The sequence below is a fragment of the Staurois parvus genome, unplaced genomic scaffold (genome assembly GCF_062004578.1).
Source record: "Staurois parvus isolate SC_StPar_1 unplaced genomic scaffold, SC_StPar_1.0 ptg003591l, whole genome shotgun sequence".
Taxonomy (NCBI): Eukaryota; Metazoa; Chordata; class Amphibia; order Anura; family Ranidae; genus Staurois; species Staurois parvus.
Window position 1 is genome coordinate 59,245 of NW_028321387.1, and position 15,803 is coordinate 75,047.

At 49.3% G+C, this 15,803-nt stretch overlaps 1 protein-coding gene across 3 annotated transcripts in view; it reads right to left on the reverse strand.

The window, feature by feature from the left end:
- LOC149427670 (ena/VASP-like protein) overlaps positions 1–14,797 on the reverse strand; it is a 70,336-nt gene extending 55,539 nt beyond the window's left edge. For 2 of the 3 annotated variants that reach the window (XM_089667796.1, XM_089667795.1), the window contains exons 1-2: positions 14,715–14,797; positions 7,687–8,523 (exon numbers count right to left, since the gene is read on the reverse strand). In XM_089667796.1, coding sequence (XP_089523922.1) covers positions 7,687–8,523; positions 14,715–14,787 — 910 coding nt within the window. In that variant the 5' untranslated portion in view covers positions 14,788–14,797. The remainder of the gene's footprint in view (positions 1–7,686; positions 8,524–14,714) is intronic. The other variant, XM_089667797.1, reaches the window with a different exon arrangement.
- Between the last annotated feature and the right edge of the window lie 1,006 nt (positions 14,798–15,803).

The window sequence follows — 15,803 nt, forward strand, 5'->3', positions numbered from 1 at the left end:
CCTACAGACCACGTCATTGCTGAGATCGGTACCATCCTACAGACCACGGCATTGCTGAGATCGGTACCATCCTACAGACCACGGCATTGCTGAGATCGGTACCATCCTACAGACCACGGCATTGCTGAGATCGGTACCATCCTACAGACCACGGCATTGCTGAGATCCGTACCATCCTACAGACCACGGCATTGCTGAGATCGGTACCTTCCTACAGACCACGGCATTGCTGAGATCGGTACCATCCTACAGACCACGTCATTGCTGAGATCGGTACCATCCTACAGACCACGGCATTGCTGAGATCGGTACCATCCTACAGACCACGGCATTGCTGAGATCCGTACCATCCTACAGACCACGGCATTGTTGAGATCGGTACCTTCCTACAGACCACGGCATTGCTGAGATCGATACCATCCTACAGACCACGGCATTGCTGAGATCGGTACCTTCCTACAGACCACGGCATTGCTGAGATCGGTACCATCCTACAGACCACGGCATTGCTGAGATCGGTACCATCCTACAGACCACGGCATTGCTGCGATCCGTACCATCCTACAGACCACGGCATTGCTGAGATCGGTACCATCCTACAGACCACGGCATTGCTGAGATCGGTACCATCCTACAGACCACGGCATTGCTGAGATCGGTACCATCCTACAGACCACAGCATTGCTGAGATCGGTACCTTCCTACAGACCACGGCATTGCTGAGATCGATACCATCCTACAGACCACGTCATTGCTGAGATCGGTACCATCCTACAGACCACGGCATTGCTGAGATCGGTACCATCCTACAGACCACGGCATTGCTGAGATCGGTACCTTCTTACAGACCACGGCATTGCTGAGATCGGTACCATCCTACAGACCACGGCATTGCTGAGATCCGTACCATCCTACAGACCACGGCATTGCTGAGATCGATACCATCCTACAGACCACGGCATTGCTGAGATCCGTACCATCCTACAGACCACGGCATTGCTGAGATCCGTACCATCCTACAGACCACGGCATTGCTGAGATCCGTACCATCCTACAGACCACGGCATTGCTGAGATCGGTACCATCCTACAGACCACGGCATTGCTGAGATCGGTACCATCCTACAGACCACGGCATTGCTGAGATCGGTACCATCCTACAGACCACGGCATTGCTGAGATCGGTACCATCCTAAAGACCACGGCATTGATGAGATCGGTACCATCCTACAGACCACGGCATTGATACCATCCTACAGACCATGGCATTGATACCATCCTACAGACCACAGCATTGATGAGATCCGTACCATCCTACAGACCACGGCATTGATGAGATCGGTACGATCCTACAGACCACGGCATTGATACCATCCTACAGACCACAGCATTGATGAGATCGGTACCATCCTACAGACCACAGCATTGATGAGATCGGTACCATCCTACAGACCACGGCATTGATGAGATCGGTACCATCCTACAGACCATGGCATTGATACCATCCTACAGACCACGGCATAGATGAGATCGGTACCATCCTACAGACCAGGGCATTGATGAGATCGGCGCCTTCCTACAGACCACGGCATTGATAAGATCGTTGCCTTCCTACAGACCACGGCATTGATGAGATCGGTACCATCCTACAGACCATGGCATTGATGAGATCGGTACTTTCCTACAGACCACGGCATTGATGAGATCGGTACCTTCCCACAGACCACGGCATTGATGAGATCAGTACCTTCCCACAGACCACGGCATTGATGGGATCGGTACCATTCTACAGACCACGGCATTGATGAGATCGGTACCTTCCTACAGACCAAGGCATTGATGAGATCGGTACCATCCTACAGACCACGGCATTGATGAGATCGGTACCATCCTACAGACCACGTTATTGATGAGATCAGTACCTTCCCACAGACCACGGCATTGATGGGATCGATACCATTCTACAGACCACGGTATTGATGAGATCGGTACCATCCTACAGACCACGGCATTGATGAAATTGAAACCTTCCTACAGACCACAGCATTGATGAGATCGGAACCTTCCTACAGACCACGGCATTGATGAAATCGGAACCTTCCTACAGACCACGGCAATGATGGGAACGGCACCTTTCTACAGATCATGGCATTGATGAGATCGGCACCTTCCTACAGACCATGGCTTTGATGAGATCGGCACCTTCCTACAGACCACGGCATTGATGAGATCGGTACCATCCTACAGACCACGGCATTGATGGGATCGGCACCGTCCTGCAGACCAGGGCATTGATGAGATCGGTACCGTCCTACAGTCCATGACATTGATGAGATCGGCACCTTCCTACAGACCACGGCATTGATGGGATTGTTACCTTCCTACAGACCACGACATTGATGGGATCAGTACCATCCTACAGACCACGGCATTGATGGGATCGGCACCATCCTACAGACCACGGTATTGATGGGATCAGCACCTTCCTGCAGACCGTGGCATTGATGAGATCGGTACCTTCCTACAGACCACAGTATCGATGAGATTGTTACCTTCCTACAGACCACGGCATTGATGAGATTGTTACCTTCCTACAGACCACGGCATTGATGAGATTGTTACCTTCCTACAGACCACGGCATTGATGAGATTGGTACCATCCTACAGACCACGGCATTGATGAGATTGTTACCTTCCTACAGACCACGGCATTGATGAGATTGGTACCATCCTACAGACCACGGCATTGATGGGATTGTTACCTTCCTACAGACCACAGTATTGATGAGATTGTTACCTTCCTACAGACCACGGCATTGATGAGATTGTTACCTTCCTACAGACCACGGCATTGATGAGATTGGTACCATCCTACAGACCACGGCATTGATGAGATTGTTACCTTCCTACAGACCACGGCATTGATGAGATTGGTACCATCCTACAGACCACGGCATTGATGGGATTGTTACCTTCCTACAGACCACAGTATTGATGAGATCGGTACCATCCTACAGACCACGGCATTGATAAGATTGGTACCTTCTAATAATAAGAACTGATAGTAACACCCTTCATCTATAATCCTGTGCTCAGGGCTGCTGTTAGGAACCACGGGGCCCCATACAGCCAACCTGACAGGGCCCCTCTTAAAAAAAACACAGCTTACTATGCTTTGGTTATGAATGAACACAGTGGGTGATCGGTAGTGTTCATTCAGGACAGGAAGGGGATGGTAAATGTCACCTTTGCGTCGGTGGGGAGTCTGGGCCTGAACTGTATGGTGCACAGGGAGGGTGATGGGTGGGGGAGGGGCAATTACTGGAACCAATCCCCTGTATGGCTCTCTCTACAGCAGCTGAAAGCCAGTGGGAAGGAGAGCAGAAGAAGCCGGCTTTCAGCTGCTGTAGAGAGAGGGGATTGGTTCCGGTAATTGCCCCCACCCATAGTGCCAATCACCCTCCCTGCCCACATCCGATTCAAAGGCTTCCTGGGCCCCCATGCTGACCTGGGCCCCGTACAGGAGCACTGGTGGTAACCCCTAATCCAGGGCCCTGCCCATGCTTCCTGAAGATCTAGTGTTGCCATCCTCTTATATACAATAATGGAGTGTAGAGGTGAGTCTACAATATGTACTCGGTAGGTTCCTGTATATATCTCCTATAGAAAGCGGTTCCTCCTGGAGATCATCCCACCAACGTACAACCTATTGCCGTCCTCCTCACGGCTGAGCTGAAACCGGATCTCTTTCGTAAGATGCAGGAAATCCACAACAAAGCGAACAGCAAGGAGAGATATTCCATAGGTCAGGACACCGCTGTTCCATGTATGATGACACTTTGCAGGAGATCCTAAACCTCCCTGATGGATTTATCCCACTTCGGACTTCCCATAAAGGTTATCACGGAGATTCACTGGAGACCTCCATTTATGGGACCACAACTATTGAGGACGTGGCGAAGAAAACTTGCACAAACACAATGGATTTAGCCATAGAGTAGAACCCAGAAGTTGATCACCACCAGAGGCTTTTGGGGGTTTCATATACCAGGGTGGTAAATCAGATGCTTGAAGGTATATAAAGTCCCCAAGAAGTACCTGACACTCCAAATGTTTGTGAATCTCAAGGTGGATTTATCCTCTAATGTTTAGTATCAAAGACATCTACCAAGAAGGCTTCAGGGACCACCAAGACTAAGCATGAAGGGTTATGAACCACCTATAGTTTCTGGAACTCGTAAAGAAGGAAAGTAAAACGCTGTGATCATAAAGTAAGTCTCTCACTACACCAAATCCTTAGTGAAAGGAGCTTCCATCTGTTCTAAATAGTCCATCTTCAGATTCAAGATTGTAGAACTGCTGCTGGATCAAGAAGAAACAGTTCTCAAACACGCCTGTCTGGATTCATGGGGAACACCCAACTTCCTCCACGGCGTCTCAAAGACTAACAGTATTAGATCCCATAAATGCAGTGAGGACATTAGGTGAAGCGAAAGGAGGCAGGAGGCACCGACAGAAACATAACCACACCTCCCAGCCAGGACTGCCCACCCCCCAGATTAGGTGGTCCTGGCTGTGAGGTGTGATCCCGCTTCTGGTAGCATTCCCAATTTCCTGGTCACCATTATGTCCTCACAGCATTTAATGAATCCATTGCTGGAGTTTCTTATTAACAGACCATGAGGGACAATGCTGGACTTTCCTATAAATAGATCATGGAGGACAATGCTGGACTTTCTTATTATTAGATCATGGAGGACAATGCTGGACTTTCCTATAAATAGATCATGGAGGACAATGCTGGACTTTCCTATAAATAGATCATGGAGGACAATGCTGGACTTTCTTATTATTAGATCATGGGGGACAATGCTGGACTTTCCTATAAATAGATCATGGAGGACAATGCTGGACTTTCCTATAAATAGATCATGGAGGACAATGCTGGACTTTCTTATTAGTAGCTCAGGGAGGACAATGCTGGACATTCCCATTAATAGATCATGGAGGACAATGCTGGACATTCTCATTAATAGATCATGGAGGACAATGCTGGACATTCTCATTAATAGATCATGGAGGACAATGCTGGACATTCCCATTAATAGATCATGGAGGACAATGCTGGACATTCTCATTATTAGATCATGGAGGACAGTACTGGACATTCTCATTAATAGATCATGGAGGACAATGCTGGACATTCCTATAAATAGATCATGGAGGACAACGCTGGACATTCTCATTATTAGATCATGGAGGACAATGCTGGACATTCTCATTAATAGATCATGGAGGACAATGCTGGACATTCTTATTATTAGATCATGGAGGACAACTCTGGACATTCTTATTATTAGATCATGGAGGACAATGCTGGACATTCTCATTATTAGATCATGGAGGACAATGCTGAACATTCTTATTATTAGATCATGGAGGACAACGCTGGACATTCTCATTATTAGATCATGGAGGACAATGCTGGACATTCTTATTATTAGATCATGGAGGACAACTCTGGACATTCTTATTATTAGATCATGGAGGACAATGCTGGACATTCTTATTATTAGATCATGGAGGACAACTCTGGACATTCTCATTATTAGATCATGGAGGACAATGCTGGACAATCTTATTATTAGATCATGGAGGACAATGCTGGACATTCTTATTATTAGATCATGGAGGACAACGCTGGGCATTCTTATTATTAGATCATGGAGGACAATGCTGGACATTCTTATTAATAGATCATGGAGGACAATGCTGGACATTCTTATTATTAGATCATGGAGGACAACTCTGGACATTCTTATTATTAGATCATGGAGGACAATGCTGAACATTCCTATAAATAGATCATGGAGGACAATGCTGGACATTCTTATTATTAGATCATGGAGGACAATGCTGGACATTCTTATTATTAGATCATGGAGGACAACGCTGGACATTCTTATTATTAGATCATGGAGGACAATGCTGGACATTCTTATTATTAGATCATGGAGGACAATGCTGGACATTCTTATTATTAGATCATAGAGGATAACGCTGGACATTCTCATTAATAGATCATGGAGGACAATGCTGGACATTCTCATTATTAGATCATGGAGGACAATGCTGGACATCCTTATTAATAGATCATGGGGGACAATGCTGGACTTTCTCATTATTAGATCATGGAGAACAATGCTTGACTTTCTCATTATTAGATCATGAAGGACAATGCTGGACATTTTCATTATTAGATCATGGAGGACAATGCTGGACTTTCTCATTATTAGATCATGGAGGACAATGCTAGACATTCTTATTATTAGATCATGGAGGACAATGCTGGACATTCTCATTATTAGATCATGGAGGACAATGCTGGACTTTCTCATTATTAAATCATGGAGGACAATGCTGGACTTTCTCATTATTAGATCATGGAGGACAATGCTTGACTTTCTCATTATTAAATCATGGAGGACAACGCTGGACTTTCTCATTATTAGATCATGGAGGACAATGCTTGACTTTCTCATTATTAGATCATGGAGGACAACGCTGGACTTTCTCATTATTAGATCATGGAGGACAATGCTTGACTTTCTCATTATTAGATCATGGAGGACAATGCTTGACTTTCTTATTATTACATCATGGGGGACAATGCTGGACATTCTTATTAAATCATGGAGGACAATGCTGGACATTCTCATTATTAGATCATGGAGGACAATGCTGGACATTCTCATTATTAGATCATGGAGGACAATGCTGGACATTCTCATTATTAGATCATGGAGGACAATGCTGGACATTCTCATTATTAGATCATGGAGGACAATGCTGGACATTCTCATTAATAGATCATGGAGGACAATGCTGGACATTCTTATTATTAAATCATGGAGGACAATGCTGGACTTTCTCATTATTAGATTCTGGATTAAAGTCGATTTTTAGTTTTTGAGGTTAAAGAAATGTTCTTTCGTGGAGTTTTATTACTGTCCGTGTTGCTATGCGGTCGTTGGGACAGGAAGTGAGGGGAACTCTCTCCAATGGAGGAACAAACAGCAGTATTGGTCGAACTAGATGGACTTTTTTCAACCTAACTAATTATGTGATGGCAATTGCCTAGCAGTTAACCCTTTCCTTACTGTCCCCCCATAAAAATGAAGCTGAAATTTTACATTAACAGTAACTAAAATACATTTTAAAGCCTAAATGAAGAGATGTGGTCAGACAACTCCCATTCAGTCTCATGGCCCTGTGACTGCAGCTGAATATGACTGTGCAGACCCATCAGAGGCAGTGCCAGACCCACCTCTCCTCTCCTCTCCTCTGAGTGGGGACACTTGTGCTCAGAGGTGTGGCTGCTACTCAGCTCTGCCAGCACAGAGCACTGGAGGGGGAGAGAAGGCAGCAGCATTTTAAACAAGCGAAAAAGGTATTTTAAGGTATAGATAGGAAGGATAGACTGATCTATAAGTGCCACAAAGTTCACTTGGACATAGATATATACAACAGATGAGCGATAAACCCCCAAGCTTCCTTGAGGCACTCAGCCGACATCGGACTGGCTGGACACACAACGGTTTTATAGATTTTATGCATAAGCTCATACTGGGAGCCAAGAAAACATGCCATGCCGTAGTAATACACGCACAGAAACACATGTACTTACTTAAGTGGGAAATGGCAGATGAGGTCAAGTAATGCGTGGTCCTCTTGGACAAATGGATGTCAGATACAGCACCATAAGGAGGAGGTAGTGAGGCAATGTGTGAGGACAGCTGTGGAGCATGGCAGGAAGCATGGAAAAGTTGGGTGGAGGCCAGGGTTCCAGTTGGGGTGGCGATGACGGGCATTTGAGCTAGAGGCACAGTTTCTAAGCAGGACAGAAAGGAACGCTCAGCAGCTTTAACACGAGGTCCTGAGGTGCCCATTGGATTCAGAGGGGCTTGTGATTCTCCTCCTCGGTCATCTAGGTCTAGATGAGGTATGTAGGGTTTTTGGACCATTCTGTCGAGACCTCCCTTCATCCTGACATTCTGGAGATCAGGAATCAGAGGAAGCATTGTTGGAATCGGAGATACACTTTGACTGAACACCGGTGACACCGTTGAGACAGCTGGGGAGGAAGAACGGGAGGAATAGGTCACAGATGGAGACCTGACAGTCTGATGAGAAGTTAGGGGGGAATGAGTGCCAGAAACAGGGGGCGGGGACAAGGAGATCTGTTTGACGCTTCGCGACAGAGTCCCATTGCTTGGCCGTACTGGAGAAAAGGCGGAACCTTGGAAAGGCTCAGTTCCGGGCAGGAACTCGGGGGAGTCACCGCTGGGGGGCCTGTGAGCGGGTTTATAAGTGGGTCCGGGAGCAGCAGGAGAAGCCGTAGAGATGACTTTGGCATATGAGGGTGGCGGGAAGGCACCGGAGGCAGAAGCAGCTCCATAGTTACTATAGTCAGGAGGAGGAGACTGGGAAGGAGAGGAGGACACATTTATCTGAAGGGTGGAAACTAAAAAACAGAAAAAAAAAAAAAAAATGAGAAAAAAAAACAAAATGAAGAAATAAGACAAGTGGGAACTGAAAGATGGAAACAGAAAATAAAAGATGGCGGCATGCACAGAGGTCATTAGTACAAACTGGGTGCAAACTAGACTCCTTTCCTCCAAAACCATCACACGGGATCACCCCGGATCAAAGGATTCCGAGAAATCCAGGAGAAGGGTTCCAACAGGCGGAATACACAATACAAGAGGGATCCCCATTACGTTTACCTCGGGAAATGGACCTAAACTTAAACAATGAGCTCCTTGTATTCGCTTCACTTCATTCTCTTGTGTATCCCATTCAATGCGTTCTGTTCGCAAAATTCTCCTTGATCCTGCCAGAAATATTGGGGGCTGGCAAGTTTCTGAGAACTCTGCAGTGTTATTAGTCCTACCCCATTCATAGAACACCCTGGAGTCCTGACACTTCCTGCCCTAGGGTGACAACGCTGCTTCTTCATAGACACAGCACAGGGGGCGTTGTCACCCTAGGACAGGAAGTGTGTTTCTGGCAGAATCACTGGGTGAGAATAAAAGGAAAAAAACAAAACAAATGCAGCCGCCACATCTAAGGACAGGTAAGAAGTTATATTTTACACTTTGAAGGATATTTTTCAACAATTTTTACACACTAGCTGTTACATTATTTGTTTCATTCTCATATTTTGTATACATATTGGTATATTCCCCTCAGGTGTCTGCCCAAACATCAGCATAGATTAGGGACAGAGGACTCCCCGACACTACAGAGGAAGGACAGAGGTCTCCCCGACACTACAGAGGAAGGACAGAGGTCTCCCCGACACTACAGAGGATGGACAGAGGACTCCCCGACACTACAGAGGATGTACAGAGGACTCCCCGACACTACAGAGGAAGGACAGAGGTCTCCCCGACACTACAGAGGAAGGACAGAGGTCTCCCCCACACTACAGAGGAAGGACAGAGGTCATCCCGACACTACAGAGGATGGACAGAGGACTCCCCGACACTACAGAGGATGTACAGAGGACTCCCCGACACTACAGAGGAAGGACAGTGGTCTCCCCGACACTACAGAGGACAAACAGAGGTCATCCCGACACTACAGAGGACGGACAGAGGTCTCCCCGACACAACAGAGGAAGGACAGAGGACTCCCTGACACTACAGAGGAAGGACAGAGGACTCCCCGACACTACAGAGGACGGACAGAGGTCTCCCCGACACTACAGAGGAAGGACAGAGGTCTCCCCGACACTACAGAGGATGGACAGTGGTCTCCCCGACACTACAGAGGACAAACAGAGGTCATCCCGACACTACAGAGGACGGACAGAGGTCTCCCCGACACAACAGAGGAAGGACAGAGGACTCCCTGACACTACAGAGGAAGGACAGAGGACTCCCCGACACTACAGAGGACGGACAGAGGTCTCCCCGACACTACAGAGGAAGGACAGAGGTCTCCCCGACACTACAGAGGACAAACAGAGGTCATCCCAACACAACAGAGGAAGGACAGAGGACTCCCCGACACTACAGAGGATGGACAGAGGTCTCCCCGACACTACAGAGGATGGACAGAGGTCTCCCCGACACTACAGAGGACGGACAGAGGTCTCCCCGACACTACAGAGGATGGACAGAGGTCATCCCGACACTACAGAGGATGGACAGAGGTCATCCCAACACAACAGAGGACGGACAGAGGTCTCCCCAAACCTACAGAGGACGAACAGAGGCCTCCCCGCAACTAAGGAGGACGTACAGAGGTCATCCCAACACAACAGAGGACGGACAGAGGTCTCCCCGAACCTACAGAGGACAGACAGAGGCCTCCCCAAAACTACGGAGGACATACAGAGGTCTCCCCGATACTACAGAGAATGGACAGAGGTTTCCCCAACACTACGGAGGATGGACAGAGGACTTCCCGACACTACAGACAGACAGAGGTCTCCCCACTCTACAGAGGACGGACAGAGGTCCCCCCACACTACGGAAGACAGACAGAGGTCTCCCCAACACTTCAGAGGATGGACAGAGGTCTCCCCAACACTTCAGAGGATGGACAGAGGTCTCACTAACATTATGGAGGACAGAGGACTTCCTGACACTACAGAGTATGGACAGAGGTCTCCCCGACACTACAGAGGATGGACAGAGGTCTCCCCGATCCTACAGAGGACAGACAGAGGTCTCCCCGACCCTACAGAGGACAGACAGAGGTCTCCCTGAAACTATAGAGGATGGACAGAGGTCCCCCTGACACTACAGAGGACGGACAGAGTTTTACCCACACTACGGAGGACGGACAGAGGTCTCCCCACACTACAGACGATGCACAGAGGTCCCCCCCCACACTACGGAGGACGGAAAGAGGTTTCCCTGACACTACAGAAAACGCTCTATATAGATCCTACCACCGGCAGGAGGAAGGAGGTCCTGATTCTTCTATATAGATCTTTATATCACTAGAGGGGTCACCGGCAGGAGGAAGGAGGTCCTGATTCCTCTATATAGATCCTATCACTAGAGGGGTCACCGGCAGGAGGAAGGAGGTCCTGATTCCTCTATATAGATCTATCACTAGAGGGGTCACCGGCAGGAGGAAGGAGGTCCTGATTCCTCTATATAGATCTTTATATCACTAGAGGGGTCACCGGCAGGAGGAAGGAGGTCCTGATTCCTCTATATAGATCTTTATATCACTAGAGGGGTCACCGGCAGGAGGAAGGAGGTCCTGATTCCTCTATATAGATCCTATCACTAGAGGGGTCACTGGCGGGAGGAAGGAGGTCCTGATTCCTCTATATAGATCCTATCACTAGAGGGGTCACCGGCAGGAGGAAGGAGGTCCTGATTCCTCTATATAGATCCTATCACTAGAGGGGTCACCGGCAGGAGGAAGGAGGTCCCGATTCCTCTATATAGATCCTATCACTAGAGGGGTCACCGACAGGAGGAAGGAGGTCCCGATTCCTCTATATAGATCTATCACTAGAGGGGTCACCGGCAGGAGGAAGGAGGTCCTGATTCCTCTATATAAATCCTATCACTAGAGGGGTCACCGGCAGGAGGAAGGAGGTCCTGATTCCCCTATATAGATCTATCACTAGAGGGGTCACCGGCAGGAGGAAGGAGGTCCTGATTCCTCTATATAGATCTTTATATCACTAGAGGGGTCACCGGCAGGAGGAAGGAGGTCCCGATTCCTCTATATAGATCCTATCACTAGAGGGGTCACCGGCAGGAGGAAGGGGGTCCTGATTCCTCTATATAGATCCTATCACTAGAGGGGTCACCGGCAGGAGGAAGGAGGTCCTGATTCCTCTATATAGATCCTGTCACTAGAGGGGTCACCGGCAGGAGGAAGGAGGTCCTGATTCCTCTATATAGATCCTATCACTAGAGGGGTCACCGGCAGGAGGAAGGAGGTCCTGATTCCTCTATATAGATCTATCACTAGAGGGGTCACCGGCGGGAGGAAGGAGGTCCCGATTCCTCTATATAGATCCTATCACTAGAGGGGTCACCGGCAGGAGGAAGGGGGTCCCGATTCCTCTATATAGATCCTATCACTAGAGGGGTCACCGGCAGGAGGAAGGAGGTCCCGATTCCTCTATATAGATCTATCACTAGAGGGGTCACTGGCAGGAGGAAGGAGGTCCTGTTTCCTCTATATAGATCTATCACTAGAGGGGTCACCGGCAGGAGGAAGGAGGTCCTGATTCCTCTATATAGATCCTATCACTAGAGGGGTCACTGGCAGGAGGAAGGAGGTCCTGATTCCTCTATATAGATCTATCACTAGAGGGGTCACCGGCAGGAGGAAGGAGGTCCTGATTCCTCTATATAGATCTATCACTAGAGGGGTCACCGGCAGGAGGAAGGAGGTCCTGATTCCTCTATATAGATCCTATCACTAGAGGGGTCACTGGCAGGAGGAAGGAGGTCCTGATTCCTCTATATAGATCTATCACTAGAGGGGTCACCGGCAGGAGGAAGGAGGTCCTGATTCCTCTATATAGATCTATCACTAGAGGGGTCACCGGCAGGAGGAAGGAGGTCCTGATTCCTCTATATAGATCCTATCACTAGAGGGGTCACCGGCAGGAGGAAGGAGGTCCTGATTCCTCTATATAGATCCTATCACTAGAGGGGTCACCGGCAGGAGGAAGGAGGTCCCGATTCCTCTATATAGATCTATCACTAGAGGGGTCACCGGCAGGAGGAAGGAGGTCCTGATTCCTCTATATAGATCCTATCACTAGAGGGGTCACCGGCAGGAGGAAGGAGGTCCCGATTCCTCTATATAGATCCTATCACTAGAGGGGTCACCGGCAGGAGGAAGGAGGTCCTGATTCCTCTATATAGATCCTATCACTAGAGGGGTCACCGGCAGGAGGAAGGAGGTCCTGATTCCTCTATATAGATCCTATCACTAGAGGGGTCACTGGCAGGAGGAAGGAGGTCCTGATTCCTCTATATAGATCTATCACTAGAGGGGTCACCGGCAGGAGGAAGGAGGTCCTGATTCCTCTATATAGATCTATCACTAGAGGGGTCACCGGCAGGAGGAAGGAGGTCCTGATTCCTCTATATAGATCCTATCACTAGAGGGGTCACTGGCAGGAGGAAGGAGGTCCTGATTCCTCTATATAGATCCTATCACTAGAGGGGTCACCGGCAGGAGGAAGGAGGTCCCGATTCCTCTATATAGATCTATCACTAGAGGGGTCACCGGCAGGAGGAAGGAGGTCCTGATTCCTCTATATAGATCCTATCACTAGAGGGGTCACCGGCAGGAGGAAGGAGGTCCCGATTCCTCTATATAGATCCTATCACTAGAGGGGTCACCGGCAGGAGGAAGGAGGTCCTGATTCCTCTATATAGATCCTATCACTAGAGGGGTCACCGGCAGGAGGAAGGAGGTCCCGATTCCTCTATATAGATCCTATCACTAGAGGGGTCCCCGACAGGAGGAAGGAGGTCCCGATTCCTCTATATAGATCCTATCACTAGAGGGGTCACTGGTATAAGCCATAGGCACCTCATTTGGGGGAAGTCATTTGTTATAATGAGTCCTTGTTCATGGACAGATTCATCGCAGCCCCAGGACAATATCAGCACATTCATGACCATCCTGTACAGAAGCCCAACACCCTCTCGCCCTCTCACCATCTCGCCCTCCCACCATCTCGCCCTCCCACCATCTCGCCCTCTCACCATCTCGCCCTCTCACCATCTCGCCCTCTCACCCTCTCACCATCTCGCCCTCCCACCATCTCGCCCTCTCACCATCTCGCCCTCTCACCATCTCGCCCTCTCATCCTCTCGCCCTCTCACCATCTCGCCCTCTCATCCTCTCGCCCTCTCGCCATCTAGCCCTCTCGCCCTCCCACCATCTTGCCCTCCCACCATCTCGCCCTCCCACCCTCTCTTCCTCTCACCCTCTCGCCCTCCCACCCTCTCTTCCTCTCGCCCTCCCACCATCTCGCCCTTCCACCCTCTCGCCCTTCCACCCTCTCTCCCTCCCACCCTCTCTTCCTCTCACCCTCTCCCCCTTCCACCCTCTCTCCCTCTCGCCCTCCCACCCTCTCTTCCTCTCACCCTCTCGCCCTTCCACCCTCTCGCCCTCCCACCATCTCGCCCTCCCACCATCTCGCCCTCTCACCATCTCGCCCTCTCATCCTCTCGCCCTCTCACCATCTCGCCCTCTCATCCTCTCGCCCTCTCGCCATCTAGCCCTCTCGCCCTCCCACCATCTTGCCCTCCCACCATCTCGCCCTCCCACCCTCTCTTCCTCTCACCCTCTCGCCCTCCCACCCTCTCTTCCTCTCGCCCTCCCACCATCTCGCCCTTCCACCCTCTCGCCCTTCCACCCTCTCCCCCTCCCACCCTCTCTTCCTCTCACCCTCTCCCCCTTCCACCCTCTCTCCCTCTCGCCCTCCCACCCTCTCTTCCTCTCACCCTCTCGCCCTTCCACCCTCTCGCCCTCCCACCCTCTCGCCCTCCCACCCTCTCGCCCTCTCACCCCCTTTGCAGAGCTGAATGGCTTTGTGTAGTCATAGGATCAGGAATCACAAAGTAACGTCATTTGGGCATTCAGTTAAAGGAACACTCCATTGCTGCAAGCACACATGCACACACCCCGCTGCGGGTCACCACTTGCCTGTCGTTGAAGTCCTCCTTTCCAGGGTCTCTTGGCGCTGCTGCTGCTCCATCATTTGCCTGCACAATGACATAACAACCCGTTTATAATCTGTGAGAAGATCACTGGAGCAAAAAGCAATTGTAATCTGGTAAAAGGACAAGAAAAACCAAGTACAGTCCGAAGGACATTTTCAGCAAGTACAGAATTCTACCTGTTGATCCTGCCAGAAATACAGCGCTCTTGTCACTTCCTTTAAACTGAACTAGAAGCAAAACAAGCTGATCTTTGCTCTGTAAACTACTATTCCCATCATCCCCTCGCAATGCTGATGAACAATGGCAGACATGTTGGTTGGGTGACAACCATGGCTCCTTCCATAGACAGTGGAGGAGTAAGCATAGCCTCCCAGGGCAGGAAGTGTATTCTTCGCAGGACTACCTGGTGAAAATAAAGGGAAGAAAGAAACAAATGCATCCACCTCATCCAAGGACTGGAGGACAGCAATATGGGGAGGAAGTGCTATAGTTCAGGTCAATGGCAATTTGTAGTCTTGCAGTACGCCCTTATCCCCACTAGGTGTCCCTGTCTGTCTTTGCGGAATCGCGTGTTCTTAGTGGCCATATGTCCTCCAGGTGACGGGAAGAAGGATTTAGATACCAGAGGCGGCAACGGAACAGAAATAATTTGCTGTAGTGAAATAAATTAGATAATCGTCTCTCAGGAATCGACTACGCGGGGAGCGAATAATACGATTTGCAATCCACATTGATCTGTGCTCCTCCTTCTTCCTCCCGCGCTCTCCGTGAGATAACATCGGAGCTTACTGAAGGCCTCTCAGGATCCACTAGCAGTAGATCAATGTATGGTGATCTCGGCTCAGAGTGGGTGCTACATACATCTAGACAGCTCCATCACCGAGATCTGTGCACCAGATTCCCGAGATCACCTATGCTACATGGCCGAATGACTGTGGACATCTGACCATCATATCTATATGAACTTGTAGGACATCTTATTCCAAAACCATGGCCATTAATATTGAGGTACCCCCCCTCCATGGTCATTAATAAGGAGTCCCCCCCCCCTTGTGGCTATAACATCCTCCAC